General features: G+C 45.3%; 1 protein-coding gene across 1 annotated transcript; it reads left to right on the top strand.

Moving 5' to 3' along the window:
• Positions 1 to 5,110: 5,110 nt before the first annotated feature.
• On the top strand, positions 5,111 to 16,794 carry LOC130127691 (RNA-binding protein with serine-rich domain 1-like). Its single transcript, XM_056297405.1, has 7 exons — positions 5,111 to 5,173; positions 6,653 to 6,799; positions 8,997 to 9,170; positions 9,779 to 9,881; positions 10,240 to 10,393; positions 11,021 to 11,162; positions 16,157 to 16,794. Coding segments are annotated over exons 1-7 (828 nt in total). The 5' UTR covers positions 5,111 to 5,171; the 3' UTR covers positions 16,263 to 16,794.
• Positions 16,795 to 17,415: the final 621 nt, after the last annotated feature.

The raw sequence follows: 17,415 nt of genomic DNA on the forward strand, positions 1-17,415 counted from the left end.
CCAAACCAACTCATATATCCAAACTAACTCATATATCCAAACCAACACTTATATCCAAACCAACTCATATATCCAAACTAACACATATATCCAAACCAACTCATATATCCAAACTAACTCATATATCCAAACTAACTCATATATCCAAACTAACTCATATATCCAAACCAACACATATATCCAAACTAACTCATATATCCAAACCAACTCATATATCCAAACTAACTCATATATCCAAACTAACTCATATATCCAAACCAACACATATATCCAAACTAACTCATATATCCAAACTAACTCATATATCCAAACTAAAGGTATGGCACCAAACCAGGAAGTAAAGGGGGTAGTTTTCTTTTCTTTTTGGGGGGGGGGAGTGGGTTCCCCCCTTTTTCTCCCCAATTGTACTTGGCTAATTACCCCACTCCTCCGAGCCGTCCAGGTCTCTGCTCCACCCCCTCTGCTGATCCGGGGAGGGCTGCAGACTACCACATGCCTCCTCCGATACATGTGGAGTCACCAGCCGCTTCTTTTCACCTGACAGTGAGGAGTTTCACCAGGGGGATGTAGCGCGTGGGAGGATTACGCTATTCCCCCCAGTTCCCCCTCCCCCCTGAACAGGCGCCCCGACCGGCCAGAGGAGGCGCTAGTGGAGCGACCAGGACACATACCCACATCCGGCTTCCCACCCACAGACACGGCCAGTTGTCTCTGTAGGGACGCCTGACCAAGCCGGAGGTAACACGGGGATTCGAACCGGCGATCCCCGTGTTGGTATTCCGCTGCACTACCCGGAAGCCCTTTACCAAACCACTCTTGATGTGTACAAGATGTCTCCTTTTGTTTCGACTCCACGTTCAACCCCCCACCCCCACCCACCCACAGGGTGTGTGTGTGTGTGTGTGTGTGGTGACAGATGCCATGTAAATTCTATTAATATTTATAACGTGTGCCAGCGCTCACAAAGTGTTTTTGTTTTCCGTTGAGTTTTTTTTATTCAAATAATTAAAGAAAAAAAAAATAACCCGACCCGACCCCGGAGAAGCGGCTGATGATGAAATGAGATGAGGTGAGAGAAAAAAATAATAAAATAAAATAAAGTAGTTCCTCAACAAGGTTGAAAGGACGGAGTTGAGGGGAACTTGAGTCAACAGTGACATCTGCTGGACATCTGGTGGAGTTGCACGCAACAGTTTAGTGACCTCACATACGCAACAGCGTTTCTTCAGTTAGTCTCTGCTCAGAGGCGAAAGTGTCTTACAGGCAGAGGCTAAAACAGGGCGGTCCTTTTTTAAACCTGTGCTGTCCTGGACAGTTAATCTGCTAGTGGAGTTCAGATTCTCCACCTGCAAAGGTAATCGTTATTATCAAGGACCGCTCATAACAACACAATACCTCCGCCATACACCCATGTATGCTCAGTGCATCAGCCAGGTGGTGCTAGGTTGGATGATACCACAGTCATTGGCCATATCGCCGACAATGATGAAGTGGCCTACTGGGACGAGATTCAGCACCTCACATCATGGTGCACTACCAACAATCTTGTCCTCAATGTGCAGAAGACGAAGGGGCTGATTGTGGACTTCAGGAGGTCTAGAGGCTGCAGCCACTCCCCCATACACATCAATGGGGTGGAAGTGGAGCGTGTCACCTGCTTTAAATTCCTTGGAGTCCACATCAGCGAGGACCTCTCTTGGACATCAAACACCCAGGCCCTGGTGAAAAAGGCCCAACAACGCCTGCATTTCCTGAGGAGCGCCCGTCTACCCCCCAAACGTCTCCCCAACTTCTACCACTGCACCACAGAGAGCATCCTGACCAGCTGCATCTCAGTGTGGTACAGCAACTGCACCTCAGTAGACCAGAAAGCTCTGCAGCGGGTCGTCAAGGCGGCCCAGCACATCACCGGTACCCAGCTCCCAGCCATAAAAGACATTTATCACAAACGCTGCCTTCGAAGGGATCTGAGCATCAGCAGAGATCCCACCCACCCCAACTATGGACTGTTCTCCCCCCTGCGCTCTGGGAGGCGCTACAGGAGCCTCAGAGCCCACACTACCAGGCTCAAAAACAGCTTCTTTCCCCAAGCTGTTGCCCACCTGAACCCGGCTACCTACTGAATGTCTGTAGATATTGTTAAATATTTTGTACTCCAGCTCTTTTTTAACGCTATCTTTATCTTTTGGTCTTCATGTGTGTATATCTTATACTGTGTTTGCTGTGTTTGTGTGTCTGTCTTGCACTGTTTGGGGACGCCGCAGCCCTTATTTCCTTTCGACATGTGCCTGCACATCGTTTTTAATGACAACAAATTGAACTGAACTGAATTATTACATTACATCATTATGCACCTGATCCAGCCCAGCGACCAGTTTCCTATGCAAATATGTGTGTGACCATTAACTGGAGCTTCAGGGCCATGTGTACGAGTCACAGAGGAAATTCTACATACAACAAACACATAAAACAAAATAAAGAGGGGGGAAATAAAAGTAAAGAAAATTAAATTACATTAAATACATAAATGAAAGGGAGGGGAGTCCTAGGGGTTCTCCGCAAGTTCAAGTTCTTCTACCAAGTCGGGGAGTTCCAGAGCGTTCTTCTTCCCCATTCACTTCCCTCGGAAATGTGCCGCAGAAGTTTGGCTGCGTTTCCAGGAATCTGTTCTTATGTAAAAAGAACTTTCCAAGAATAATAATTGTGTTAGCTGCAGAGTCAGGCGTGCCGTCTTTCACAAGCACACCACAAATCACATCCTCTCTTTGTTAGTGCGGAGAAATTGTCAAATTTAGGAAACAACCAGTGGTGCAGATCTTCCCAAAAGGCACCAGCCAACCGACATTCATAAAACACATGTTGTGTTGTTTCAGTGTGTTCACTGCACAACGAGCAGCTGTTACAGTCTACACCGAATCCACCCGTCCGTTATCCAAGCCGCCTGGGGTCGCGGGATGCTGGGGCCTGTAAACCAAATAAAAGCTACATAACCCAAACCCGGGTTCGCGTCCCGGCTGCGGTGGTGCCAGAAATGGGCTCGTGAGATCGTGAGGCAGACACGACAAAAGCCCATATTAGGATCACATGTCCAGTCCTGTGCCCCAGCGCTTTCTGTATGTGTCATTGATAAAACCCTGGACGTGACTGGTGGGGCGACTGAGACGCTGTAGCCATACCGGAAGCTAGTGCAACCGGTTATTTTTTTGCCCGGTGCGGGATTCGAAACGGGGTGTACTGCACCACAAGGCGACATCACTAACCGCTCGGCTAAAGGGTCAGACCCGTTAGCGTCTTATTAGTAGTTTACAGTCGTCACCCTCTCCCGGAAGCGCGCCCTCGCGTTTTGTTCTTCCCGCGCTCCGAAGAGACTTCTGAGGATCTGCACACTTCCGGATCCCACCGCTGCCACCAATGTGACAGGTTATTTTCTTGCCCGGTGCGGGATTCGATACGGGGTGTACTGCACCACAAGGCGGCGTCACTAACCGCTCGGTATTTTTTTAAAATCAAGACTACAGACATACAAGCACGTCAAACAAAGCCAGTATACTCTAACACAACAGAGTAGGATAAGAACAGTGCATCAAACAGGTCAAAGACAATGAGAACAAAACAAGGAAACAGAAGAGGAAAATTAAAAAGAAATAAAATAGGACAATGCAATATTCCAGGGGTTAAATTACATTAAATTGTTCAAATGCAAAGAATGATTTTTGGGCATTTCTGTTTTTCATACATTTTTGAGATTTGGACAAAGTTACTAATTGGGTTTTAAAGGCTGCTAAACAGGGATGCGTTTTGCAATATTTACATTTGCGTGTGAAATATTTTGCCAAAATAATCACATTATTCAACAAGAATTCTACATTTCTATCCTCCATAAACATTCCAAGTCTGACACTTACAGTAGAAATGGCGGTAGAGCACTAATGCACGACTTCATCCATACATACACATTATACCAAAACTTATAAGTAATGTTACATACATACACATTATACCAAAACTTGTAAGTAGTGTTACATATGTAACCGGTTATTTTCTTGCCCGGTGCGGGATTCGATACGGGGTGTACTGCGCCACAAGGTGACATCACGAACCGCTCGGCTAAAGGGTCGGACCCGTTGGCTAGGGGCTAACGTGTCTTATTAGTAGTTTACACATACATACACATTATACCAAAACTTATAAGTAATGTTACATACATACACATGTAAACTACTAATAAGACACGTTAGCCCCAAGCTAACGAGCTTGACCCTTTAGGCGAGCGGTTAGTGATGTCGCCTTGTGGTGCAGTACACCCCGTATCGAATCCCGCACCGGGCAAGAAAATAACCGGTCACACTTATTAGTAATGTTACATACATAAAAATTATACCAAAACTTATAAGTAATGTTACATACATACACATTATACCAAAACTTATAAGAAATGTTACATAGTGTAACGTGCGTGGATAAGAAGACACGCTGGCCGCTGACTGGCGGATCTGAGCCTTTAGTCTAGCGGTTAGCGATGTCCCCTGCGGTGCGGGCGATGCGGGTTCGCTTCCTGGCCGCGGCACTTCCTGTGGTTGCGTTGTCCCCCGAATTCGCTACAATATGCACACATTATATCAAAACTTATAAGTAATGTTACATACATACACATTATACCAAGACTTATAAGTAATGTTACATACATACACATTATACCAAAACTTATAAGTAATGTTACAGTGGAAAAATAAATGATGCGTTGTTTCTATGTCTGTCTTGCAGAATTGGCAGAAATTACATTAAATTTTAATCTTATAAATTCACTGGAGGGGTAAATATCATTAATTATCTTGAAGTGAACCTCTCTGGCTTCGGTGGGGGGGGGTAGGGAATGAAATGTATCCTTTTTCAAAAATTATGGGCATTCAAATGTGAGCACATGTCTGATATATGGTTCCTCCTTAAAGGGCGCCTCTCGTATCTAATGGCGGGCGGACTCAGGCGGACGCCACCTTAAACGGTCTTCCGCTCGATGTGACGTATGCCCGCTGCGTACACAGCGGCTCCCGCCCCCGACGCGGTCTTTGATTGGCTTTGGGTCTACGTCCATCATTAGCGGCAGCGGCGCGTCATCATCCTGCAGTACGTCCTCAATCTGCGACCGCCAGCGCGTACGAGAGGGAAAAAAAATGTAAGTTAACGTTTAGCGTGTACCCGGATATTAACAATAACATGTTTTATTTACGACGGTTTGGCTGCTCACACGTCGACCTATGCGGGGTTTTTCAAGTTCGAGTCACCCAGAACGAGGCGACCTTGTTAGCGCTAGCTGTTATGAATGGTTAGCGAAGCTAGCGGGTGTTAGCTAGCTTGATTCAGCCAGCAAGATATTGGTACGATGAAGAATTGCTTCGTCTGAGCCCACCGATTGCGTCGTAAATATGCCCGTGGCCAGGTGATTAGTCGTGGGATTATCAATTTTCCGATCCAGACAACTTTTATTTATCCCAGAAGGGCAATTCAGTTCCACGGTCCACCCAGACCGTACACAAACTCCCAGACCAGCGGCAGTCGTCAGTGTGTCACACACAATAGACAGATCAGTGCATGGGCGACAGACGCATGCTGTCACCCTCGTCTGGCCGTGCATGCAGACTCACACGAGGGCCAGGCGAAGGATAAAAATTCACAAAAGTTAGAAGAATAAGTCAATAAATCAATAAATTATGCATTGCACCTTACATGCCAATATAACATTCAGTGAACGTGCAGGCCCACATGTGAAAAAACAAACAAGGTACAAACCAACGATTGTGGTTTAAAACAATATAAAGCGTTCATTTAAAATGACTACTTTATATTGATTTTGTAGAATTCCAGCTCGTTAAACCTGATTTAACTTGGTTGCTCGTTTTTCTAAACCCTCTTGGTTTATATAGCTTGCAGAGGTGTAGTTACACATTCAGTGAACGTGCAGGCCCACAAGCCATGGGGAAAAACAAACAAGGTACAAACCAACGACTGTGGTTTAAAACAATATAAAGCGTTCATTTAAAATGACTACTTTATATTGATTTTGTTGAATTCTAGCTCGTTAAACCTGATTTAACTTGGTCGCTCGTCTTTCTAAACCCTCTTGGTTTATATAGCTTGCAGAGAGAGGTGTAGTTACACAACTGAGTACCTTTGCTTCACTTTTGAGAATTGCTGACGCGTGAAGGTGCTTCGCATTATAAACTGGTACATTTTTCTGCAGCTATAATCAGTCATTCTCTTTTTTCGCATTGTATACATGTCATTATATTCATGTCAAGCCGATGAAGAGACAAAAAAGTAAAATTACAACTTCGAAACTTGCTACAAACCAGTGTTTTTTAATTTCAGCAAAAAAAATGGCTCGATTGCATAATCCCAGGTTTGATCGTTGGAAATTGTTCATAAACTAACACATATTGCATTAAAAGTATTTCACTGAACATGTAGCAGTTGTAGGGCATTAGTTTTGCCTACATCTATTGATATTTAATTTGCAAATCAGTTTTGTTATTTCATTGATGGTTCTTTTTAAGTACTTTCCATGTTTTTATGGCTTATTACTTTAATTGATCCTTTCCATGCGAGTTCTTAATAATAGCCTGAGTTTGTCTGGTTCCTCTTGTCTTTTCAACAGGGCACCTTCTCCAACCAAGAGGAAGGAGGATGACAAGACTAAAGAGCGAGGGAAGGATAAAACGGGGGCCATGAAGGACGGTGCTGAGAAAGACAGGGGCAGAGATAAGAACCGCAAGCGGCGCAGCGCTTCCAGTGGGAGCAGCAGGTTTGTCATCCATTTGGTCTTTATGTGGAGGTTTGGGATAATAATCATGGTATTACTTATGCTCAGTCTGTTCAAAATGTTCCCCACACAAGCAATACTAAACATGTCAATACTGTATAGAGGAGTATGATGTATGCAGATATTACTGCTTTGTAAACAATATTTCTTTTGTGTGTAGTGTACAGCAAAATATCTATCAATCCCTAATTCTTTACCAACTTAGAAAGGATATTAAGATATTGTGATAATCAAAGCTTTTTATGTCTTGATGCATGCTCAATAATCCAGGAAAGAAAATCAAGGAAGGTTGAATCAGTTCATCTGGCTATAGCGTTTATTGACAGATACGTTTCATCACTCAACTAAGTGACCTCTTTACTCTAAACTGACTGCAGGTATCCCCACCCTTATAAACAATACAGTTAGCAATACATATAAACTTATAAACAATACTTATAAACAATACAGTTACCAAAACCAGCGACCAGTTTCATATGCAAATATGGGTGTGACCATTAACTGCTCCTTCGCATCGAAAGGAGCCAGTTGAGGTGGTTCGGGCATCTGATTAGGATGCCTCCTGGGCGCCTTCCTTTGGAGGTTTACCGGGCACGTCCAACTGGGAGGAGACCCCGGGGTAGACCCAGAACGCGCTGGAGGGACTACATGTCCAATCTGGCCTGGGAACGCCTTGGGATCCCCCAGGAGGAGCTGGAGGGCGTTCCTGGGGAGAAGGACGTCTGGAGTGCCCTACTTAGCTTGCTGCAACCGCGCCCGACCCCGGAAAAGCGGATGAAGATGAGATGAGATGAGATGACCATTAACTAGAGTTTCGGTGGCCATGTGTACTATTCACAAAGGATTTGGGAAAGTTTGCAATCACATCATTGTAAAATGGTGACAGATGTACTCTTAGCCCCCCCTCGGTTCATGGATGGTCATTCCCTGTTCACATAGATGGCCTCTTTGACTCCCCGTTCAAACCAACGTTCCCTCTTATCAAGGATGTGCACATCCTCATCCTTGAAAGAGTGGCCACTGGCCTGTAGATGGTGTAGACTGTGGCATCCTGGCCTGCCGAGGTAGCTCTTCTGTGTTGTGCCATCCTCTTGGCCAGTGTGTTTAGTTTCCCCAATGTACAAGTCAAGGCAGTTATCCTGGCACTTAACGGCATACACTAGATTGCTCTGTTTGTGCCAGGGGACTCGATCCTTGGGGTGGACCAACTTCTGGTGCAGAGTGTTTTGGGGTTTGAAAGCAACTGAGACGCGGTGTTTGGAAAATACACGTCTCAGCTTTTCCGACACTCCCACCACATACAGAATCACCACTGGTTTAGGCTTAGGCAGCTGTTGTTCTTCTCTCTTTGATCGGCTGGTGCACTGTTTGGGCGTCTTCCTGGCTTTGACAAGCGCCCAGTTAGGATAACTACGCTTAACCAAGGCTTGTTTAATGTGGGATTTCTCCCCTTCCCCGGCTGCTGTGTCGGTGGGGACGTTGTCAGCTCGGTGATACAGCGTCCTGATGACTCCTAGTTTGTGCTCCAGTGGATGATGAGAGTCAAACCTTAAGTACTGATCAGTATGTGTTGGTTTACAGTAAACATCAACAATCAAATGTCCCCCATCACCAATTGCAATTTCACAGTCTAAGAAGGCTAACCTGTCATTTGTAACATCTTCCCTGGTGAACTTGATGTGGTTGTTGAGAGTTAATGTGGTCGTTGAAATGTGCTACGTCCCGAGATTTCATTTTAACCCAGGCGTCGTCCACAAATCTGAACCAATGGCTAGGTGGTGTCCCTGGATAGGACATCAGAGCCCTTCCACTTCCTCCATATACAAGTTGGCCACTACAGTTGAGACTGGGGAAACCATAGCACACCCATGCCTCTGCCGCTAGTACGGCCCCCTGTATACGAAGTACATGGACTGAAGACACAGTTTCAGGAGCACACCCTTAACATTTGACTGATGAAATGTATCTGTGAATAAACGTATCCAGATGAACTGATTCAACCTTCTTTCATATACACTTTTTCATGAGTCATTTTAGATTTTCTTCTTCTTTTACTTTAAATTGTTGTGCCTTTAGGTTGAATATTCCACCAAGACAGTGTCTAATATGTTCAAACCTACTTGGCTCTCAAACAAGTTTAAGTTTGTTAAAAGTTATTTGTTTTAAACGTTGTTCTCAGGTCCAGCTCCAGTTCCAGCAGCAGCTCAGGGTCCAGTTCTGGGTCGTCCAGTGGCTCCAGCTCCTCTGGCTCCAGCCGCTCAGGCTCCTCCAGCTCCCGCTCCTCTTCCTCCTCCTCCTCTTCCCCGAGCCCCAGCCGTCGGCGCCATGACAACAGACGGCGCTCACGCTCCAAGTACGTAGACGAACAGGAAGAAAACAAGTGATGAAAGACCAGTATTTAGTGCGCACATGAATTTTAACTCTGAAAAAGAAACTAACTACGGTGTTGCCTCCTGTGTTGTTCTAGGCTGCAGAGGATATTATTATGTTATGATTGTTGTTGCAAAATTCACTAGGGCATCCTGTTGATTTTGCCAGAGAGCACGTTTACCAAATGTTCTCAAACCTAAAGACGATGTCCACGGCTCTACTCTCACCGAGAACCTGTGTTTTATCCTAACCACTGTCTTCTGTCACTCTCTATTGTCCTAGCTAAATAAATAATTCAAGATCACTGGGATGTGTACAGAGTAGCACATCTCTAATCATAGAGTAAGAGCTCACTCCCCTGAATCACATTGGAGTTTCGTTGGTGTTCCTCCTCTATTTACTCTGTTGCCATCTGAAATCTTTTCTACCTCTTCCCACGACTGATATATAAATTCCTCATCTCAGGCTCAGAAATCATTTGATGCATTTATTGTCGGGGCAACTATGGCTTTAACGTTTACATTCCCATTTATCAGTTGCTTGTAAAGTTTCTGATCTCGAGATCTAAATGTTTGTCAAATGTGCCTGCAGGTCCAAGTCGGTGAAGAAGGATGACAAGGACAGGCGCCGTAGGAGCCCCACCCCGAAACCCACCAAGGTCTGCCTGGGCCGCCTGACCAGAAATGTCGTCAAGGTGATTTGCTATACTGACTCCGTCCACCATCACAACAGACGGTGAACGCTCCACTAAAGGAATCATAGAGTTTTCAGACTGATTACAGGACTGCCACAGTTTTAAATGAGGGAAAACAAAACAGAATATTTAAACACTAGCGCATTTTCCTCTTTGTGCTTCTCACACACACACACTCACACGCAACTCATATCTCCCTCTCCTGCCAACTTGTGTAACTACAAGTAACCACTTGTAACTCCATCATGAACTTTTTTTACTTTCATTGTACGGGCCACTGGACACGAGTGTTCACTGAACGGTGTGGATGTAGATGCGTACAGTGATGGTTTTCACACATTCTCTCATTTTCTTCTAGGAACACATCCAGGAGATCTTTTCCACCTATGGCAAGATCAAGATGATTGACATGCCCATGAATCGCCTCCACCCACACCTGTCTAAGGGCTACGCCTATGTGGAGTTTGAGACTCCGGAGGAGGCAGAGAAGGCCCTCAAACACATGGATGGAGGTGGGCGGATGCAAAAATGAGAGACTGAAGAGATAAATATGTGATTACATGGATGGAGAAGTGATATAGTAGAAGTAGGAGAGGCATTTTTTGAAGCTGTGAAACAGTAAAGAATCTTCTGCGGGGCATCATGGCCGTCATAGAAATATTCTCAACTTGTCCTGGATCCAAAAAGCCTTTTCTTAAAAAATAAGTATACCTTTATAAGAACGGGCTCGCTACACATTACAGGATTATTGAGTGGATCCCATCAAACACCATCCCATCTAACGGAAGATAAATCCTGATCTGTGGCGTGGTTGCGACCAAGTTGGCAGATTCAATTTCAGTCAACCTAATGGAGACGATATCGAACATGTTTGATATTTGCCATCCAAAGTCTGCAGAGGTTCTAAGCGTTACATTGTGTGGGGACCAATGGCACATTCTAAGACCTGAGAGCAACTGTAGCCAATTAAAGCCAAGTCAGTAGTGTGGGTAATTTTAAAAATGGGTGAACTTAAATTGTCTCTGTTTCATTTTGGCTGTTGATTGTTAAGACAAATACAGTTGTGAGGGCACGAGCACGTAACAAGGAGCATCTGTTTGACACCTTACATGGCCCGTCATCTTGGTTTCTTCCTCCAGGTCAGATTGATGGACAGGAGATCACAGCCACTGCTGTGCTTGCTCCCAGGATTCGCCCTGCCCCCCGCAGGCTCACCCCTCCCCGCAGAATGCCCCCGCCACCACCGATGTGGCGACGCACCCCGCCGCGCATGAGGAGAAGGTAAGTGGTGCATTGAGTCACCCTGTGTGATGCTAGATTTAAGGTTATCAGTGTGCGGTACATTAACACTGACCTGCAATTAGCTGTTTCCCTCCATACTGACATGTAGTGCTCATGCGTGCCATGTAGGGCAGTGTTAGTTTCTAAAAACCAAATTGCACTGGAATACCTGAAGAAATCTGGAAAAAAAGAGACAGAATGTGAAAACGTGTCTGTCTGTGTCTGTCTGTCTGTGTATGGGTTTGTGTATCTGTCTGCAGCTAATCTCGCATACTACTGGGCCTATCATCCTAATGTTTTTTTGTGCACAGTTATGACTGTATGGTGAACATCTCGTCGTTGCAGTTATTCAAAACCTATGAAAAACGTTAGTTGTCGTTACCGCCCCGCCCTCTCTTCGTTCACTCTCTAGTTCGCTCGACCAATACTGCTCACTGTCGCTGGCCGAGTTGCGCATGCGCACAGTTGACTTAGATCAGGCAGCGACAATGTCAAAACATTATGTTTGGGTATGAGTCTACGAGAAGTCTCTCAAATTTCAAGAGTCAGCAAATCGTTCACTGCTGATGCCAGCACAGTAGAACTGGAGCAACACTGGATGAGCCAAAAATAATCTGTCTTTCTTTTCATAATAAAGCTGGCTAAACTGTTTAAATGGTTGAGTCAACCACATCTACGGTTGACTCGGATCGGGCAGCCACATGATCAAAAGTTATTAAAAGAATTTTCCTAATCCAAAAAAATGCAAAAGTTACAAAGGAAAATCTTCCTCTAGGTTGCAGTCAAAACAGGAAGTGTTGCATGTTCTTGTCACGGCCCGATCTGAGTCAACCATAGATGAGAGTCACGCATGCGCGAGTGTAAACAATTTACCCAGCTTTATTATATTATTAAAATAGAGACAGAGTCAGGGTCAGACCAAAATGGTCGCATAGCAAACCTTTTCTTTTTGGAAAGTGCAAGTTCATATAACACTTGGCCACATTTGTGCGAGGGTCTGTGTAAGGGCCCAGACACACCAAACCGACATCAGAGAACTAGCGGCGATGAAGGCCGACTGTTGCATCGCCTCACATCGACTGCTTGAACACACCGCAAAGACTACAGCCAACGGCCAACTAGCATGTGCATTCTGCGCCTGCGTGAGAGAAAACAACTCTCCAGACCAGCAGGTGGCGGTAGTCTGTATTCGTCGTTCCGAATTTGAAACTGGAAGACCCAGGACTGCAGATATACAAACTAAACAAAGCAGCGTTTGCTTACCATTTTCACTCAAACGTTTGCTCAGTACAGACGGTGTCGTAACATACACTACCGTTCAAAAGTTTGGGATCACCCAAACAATTTTGTGTTTTCCATGAAAAGTCACACTTATTCACCACCATATGTTGTGAAATGAATAGAAAATAGAGTCAAGACATTGACAAGGTTAGAAATAATGATTTGTATTTGAAATAAGATTTTTTTTACATCAAACTTTGCTTTCGTCAAAGAATCCTCCATTTGCAGCAATTACAGCATTGCAGACCTTTGGCATTCTAGCTGTTAATTTGTTGAGGTAATCTGGAGAAATTGCACCCCACGCTTCCAGAATCAGCTCCCACAAGTTGGATTGGTTGGATGGGCACTTCTTTGAGCAGATTGAGTTTCTGGAGCATCACATTTGTGGGGTCAATTAAACGCTCAAAATGGCCAGAAAAAGAGAACTTTCATCTGAAACTCGACAGTCTATTCTTGTTCTTAGAAATGAAGGCTATTCCATGCGAGAAATTGCTAAGAAATTGAAGATTTCCTACACCGGTGTGTACTACTCCCTTCAGAGGACAGCACAAACAGGCTCTAACAGGTACTATTTGATGAAGATGCCAGTTGGGGACCTGTGAGGCGTCTGTTTCTCAAACTAGAGACTCTAATGTACTTATCTTCTTGCTCAGTTGTGCAACGCGGCCTCCCACTTCTTTTTCTACTCTGGTTAGAGCCTGTTTGTGCTGTCCTCTGAAGGGAGTAGTACACACCGGTGTAGGAAATCTTCAATTTCTTAGCAATTTCTCGCATGGAATAGCCTTCATTTCTAAGAACAAGAATAGACTGTCGAGTTTCAGATGAAAGTTCTCTTTTTCTGGCCATTTTGAGCGTTTAATTGACCCCACAAATGTGATGCTCCAGAAACTCAATCTGCTCAAAGAAGTGCCCATCCAACCAATCCAACTTGTGGGAGCTGCTTCTGGAAGCGTGGGGTGCAATTTCTCCAGATTACCTCAACAAATTAACAGCTAGAATGCCAAAGGTCTGCAATGCTGTAATTGCTGCAAATGGAGGATTCTTTGACGAAAGCAAAGTTTGATGTAAAAAAAATCTTATTTCAAATACAAATCATTATTTCTAACCTTGTCAATGTCTTGACTCTATTTTCTATTCATTTCACAACATATGGTGGTGAATAAGTGTGACTTTTCATGGAAAACACAAAATTGTTTGGGTGATCCCAAACTTTTGAACGGTAGTGTAGCTGCTTCTAATCCAGAATACATCTGATGAAAAGTTGCACATGGTGCTGGTGTCGTCAGCCCTCTGTCTTTTGGTTGTGGAAGAAGACGAGGCGGAGGCGAAAAATAAGGAGAAATCGCTCTAAATGGGCGGAATCATGGATACTACAGCGACAGGCTCGAGGGGCTTTTTTCTGTAACGTTGTGCCGAGCTGGCCTCTCCTGAACCATGCTGATCAGCTGGTCTTCAGTTTCTTCATTCCAGACTGCCATGTTGTTGTGATAATATTAGCTCCCTGAAATGTTCAGGTGAGGAGGAGACGAAAAATGAGAAGAGCCTTCTGTGTGTGGTCTCTTGACCTCGTCGTTTGCTTGCTTTCGTAACGTCCGTTTCGCTTCGTGTGCACCAATTCGCTAAGCTGAACAGCCAATCGGATTGATCTCTCTCACCGACGGGCTCCGCCGCCAATTCAACATGCTGAATCGGCCGAAAAGCTGCCAGCAGGGGTCCAACTAGTGTCAACGGTGCGGGACACACCGCAAAAACTAGAGCCACAGATGCTCACCGACGGCCCAACATTGGCCGATGGCCGACCGTCGGCCTGGTGTGTCACAGCCTTAAGGGACCAGGCTGGTAGGCAAGAGGAATCACGGGTAGTGTTTTTTTTTTTTTTCAAAAAAGGGGTTTTTATTTACCCGAGAACAATTCCCCACCAATCACAAAGAGCTCTGGGCCCGTAAAAGAGGTCAACTAAACCGAACTTAACTCATATTACACCAAATAAAGAAACTGAACATACCAAACTGACCTAACAAGCTGAACACAATGGGGAACATATATACTGGCTGGTCAGACCATTTTGAAACAAAAGGGGTAACACACAACACACAAACAACAGTCTACCAACTAAACCACAAATAACAACAAAAAAAGGAAAAATCTTCAAAAAGTTAACCCATTTAAAAACCTAACATATTCTAAAGAAACAAACAAAATATCTAAATTCAGACCCCCCCCCCCCCCCCCCCCCCCCCCCCCCCCCCCGTGACATGGCAGGTAGTTGGTAGAGCCCGACTGGCCACCCTGGATTTAACAGCTGTGCTCTGTGGGGCGCTTCTTCTGCTGAGGCCTGGCAAGATGTCCTCCAGCAGTGGCAACCAGCAGCGATACCCCAGCACTGGTAACTCCATCCATTATCCAAGCCGCTTATCCCAGCTGGGGTCGTGGGATGCTGGAGCCTATCCCAGCAGGCGGAGAGACACCCTGGACAGGCCGCCAGTTCATTACAGGGCCCACACACATTCACACCTAGGGGCAGTTTAGTACGGCCGAGTCACCTGACCTACATGTCTTTGGACTATGGGAGGAAACCGGAGCACCTGGAGGAAACCCACGCAGACACGGGGAGAACATGTAAACTCCACACGGAGGCCGACTCGGGACGACCCTCAAGGTCGGCCTACCCCGGGGCTCGAACCCAGGACCTTCTTGCTGTGAGGCGACTGCGCTAACTGCTGCACCACCGTGCCGCCAACTAACTTGTAACTCAAAAAACTTTATTTAGTAAAACTCCAAAAAAAAAATTAAACTCGAAAAACAAAAATTAGAACAACTTAAAACTAAAGACGAGCAAGAGTGTTGACTGTACAAAAGTTAACTAAATGTGTGCGCTAGGAAATAGAAGCAATGTACTGTCAAACTGGCTAAACAAAGTAGAAGTGTGATGCATGAAAGCAAATCTATATGTCATGTCATTTATTTGTTTGTGACATGAAATGTGATGTGCCTAAAATAAACTAAATTAGGACAAAATGAACTACAAATGTGTGGTTGCGAGTGCGGCCATCACAGTCTGCCGAGCAGGCTGCACGTCCACAGACTGACAGGCAAAACGTTTTTATTAGGTAGATGTTTTTTTCTAGCTGGAGCGCTGCATATTAAACACTTTTTCCCCACATTTCCTGTTCGGTCGACTTGGGTGTTGCTTAAAAGTCTTATAAAGGCAGGAAAAACACTGGTTCATCTGGCCACCGCTAGTCTTACTGGGCCTGGCAGCCTGGTCATGACTGTATGATCCAGGACCTCGTGGTTGTGGTGATCCAAAACCTTTGAAGAACCTGTTTATTACCACAGTCGAGTGCTACCCCCTCAGCTGGTTTTTCACTTAAGTCCGAGCACTGCAGAAGGGGCGATAGTGCATCCGTACTTCCCCTTCTCCCAGTCAGCGGCAAAAGGGGTGGTTTGTCGCCAGGTCCGAGCTCCGGAGAAGGGGAGATACACCTGGCGGGGATCTGCGCCTTCCTGGGTGCACTCAGGCTTTTAATTCAGGACCGTTGATGATGAACCCGTGTACCACATGGGCAGAGTTTCAAGTAGATGTCTTTTTTTTCCCCAAGCTGTTTTTCTGATCAAATAATCCACGTTTTTAAGCTCGTTGTGTGAAAATCTCAAATAACGTTTCTGTTTTTGTCTTTCACTCTTTTATTTCATCTCCCTCCCTTTCTCAGGTCTCGCTCACCACGGAGACGCTCGCCGGTACGTCGCAGGTCTCGGTCTCGTTCCCCCGGCCGCCGGCGCCACAGGTCCCGCTCCAGCTCCAACTCCTCCCGCTAGAGAGAAACATTGCCCCCTTTCTTCTCCGGGAGTCCCTTCCTAGTTCTACCGTCTGTGTGTGCTCTTGGCTTTGTCAAAATTTGAACGAAGTCTCACATGAGTCCCCTGAAAATCCATGTTAGAACAGTTCCCCGCGGCGTTCTCTAAGGGCATTGAGATATACAGTGATTTTTTCCCCCCCAAGTTTTTAAGACGACAGACTTAAATCATGTGTGCGATCGATTTAAGGTCGGCTAGCATCAATTTTAAAAAGTGGAACGCTCCAGTTTTCAAAGCCATTTAGGTTACCGCGATTGAAATGTCAACGACAACCTTTGTGTGGAGTGACACAAAACGAGATGTACTGGTATGTCCTTTAAACCTGGGGGATTTTTTTATATATAGTATGTCTGTTTTATCTCTTGCTAAGTCGTTGTCCTTTGTGGTAGACCGCATGTGCCGACCGCACAAGGTATGACTTTAATAAGGTTTTTTAAACAAGCGCAAAATGTGCAGATCAGCTTTGGACTTCAAAATAAAGTTTCTGGTTTGAACTGTGAAAAGCTTGTGAGTTTTGTTCCCCTGTGAGCTCGCTGTTTTGCAGATGGAGAGTTGTACAATTACTGATACCCACAATGCTTCACGGTAGCCCCATACGCGCTTTTGTGTTTCCACCTTACTCAGCACTATTTTTGATGTGTGTTCAGAATGGTAACGCCCTCTGATCGGAATGTTAACGCCCTCTGATCGGAATGTTGACGCCCTCTGATCGGAATGTTAACGCCCTCTGATCGGAATGTTGACGCCCTCTGATCGGAATGTTGACGCCCTCTGATCGGAATGTTGACGCCCTCTGATCGGAATGTTGACGCCCTCTGATCGGAATGTTGACGCCCTCTGATCGGAATGTTAACACCTGATTGGAATGTTGACGCCCTCTGATCGGAATGTTAACACCCTCTGGTCGAAATGTTGACGCCCTCTGGTCGAAATGTTGACGCCCTCTCATTGGAATGTTAACGCCCTCTGATCTGAATGTTAACGCCTTCTGATTGGAATGTTAACGCCCTCTCATCGGAATGTTGACGCCCTCTGATCGGAATGTTAACACCCTCTGGTCGAAATGTTGACGCCCTCTAATCGGAATGTTAACGCCTTCTGATTGGAATGTTAA

Source organism: Lampris incognitus, chromosome 17 (assembly GCF_029633865.1).
Source record: "Lampris incognitus isolate fLamInc1 chromosome 17, fLamInc1.hap2, whole genome shotgun sequence".
Classification (NCBI taxonomy): domain Eukaryota; kingdom Metazoa; phylum Chordata; class Actinopteri; order Lampriformes; family Lampridae; genus Lampris; species Lampris incognitus.

Coding starts and splice junctions, on each gene's coding strand:
- LOC130127691 (XM_056297405.1), top strand. Junction 9,171..9,778: donor AGACGGCGCTCACGCTCCAA/GTACGTAGACGA, acceptor ATGTGCCTGCAG/GTCCAAGTCGGTGAAGAAGG. Junction 10,394..11,020: donor CCTCAAACACATGGATGGAG/GTGGGCGGATGC, acceptor TTCTTCCTCCAG/GTCAGATTGATGGACAGGAG.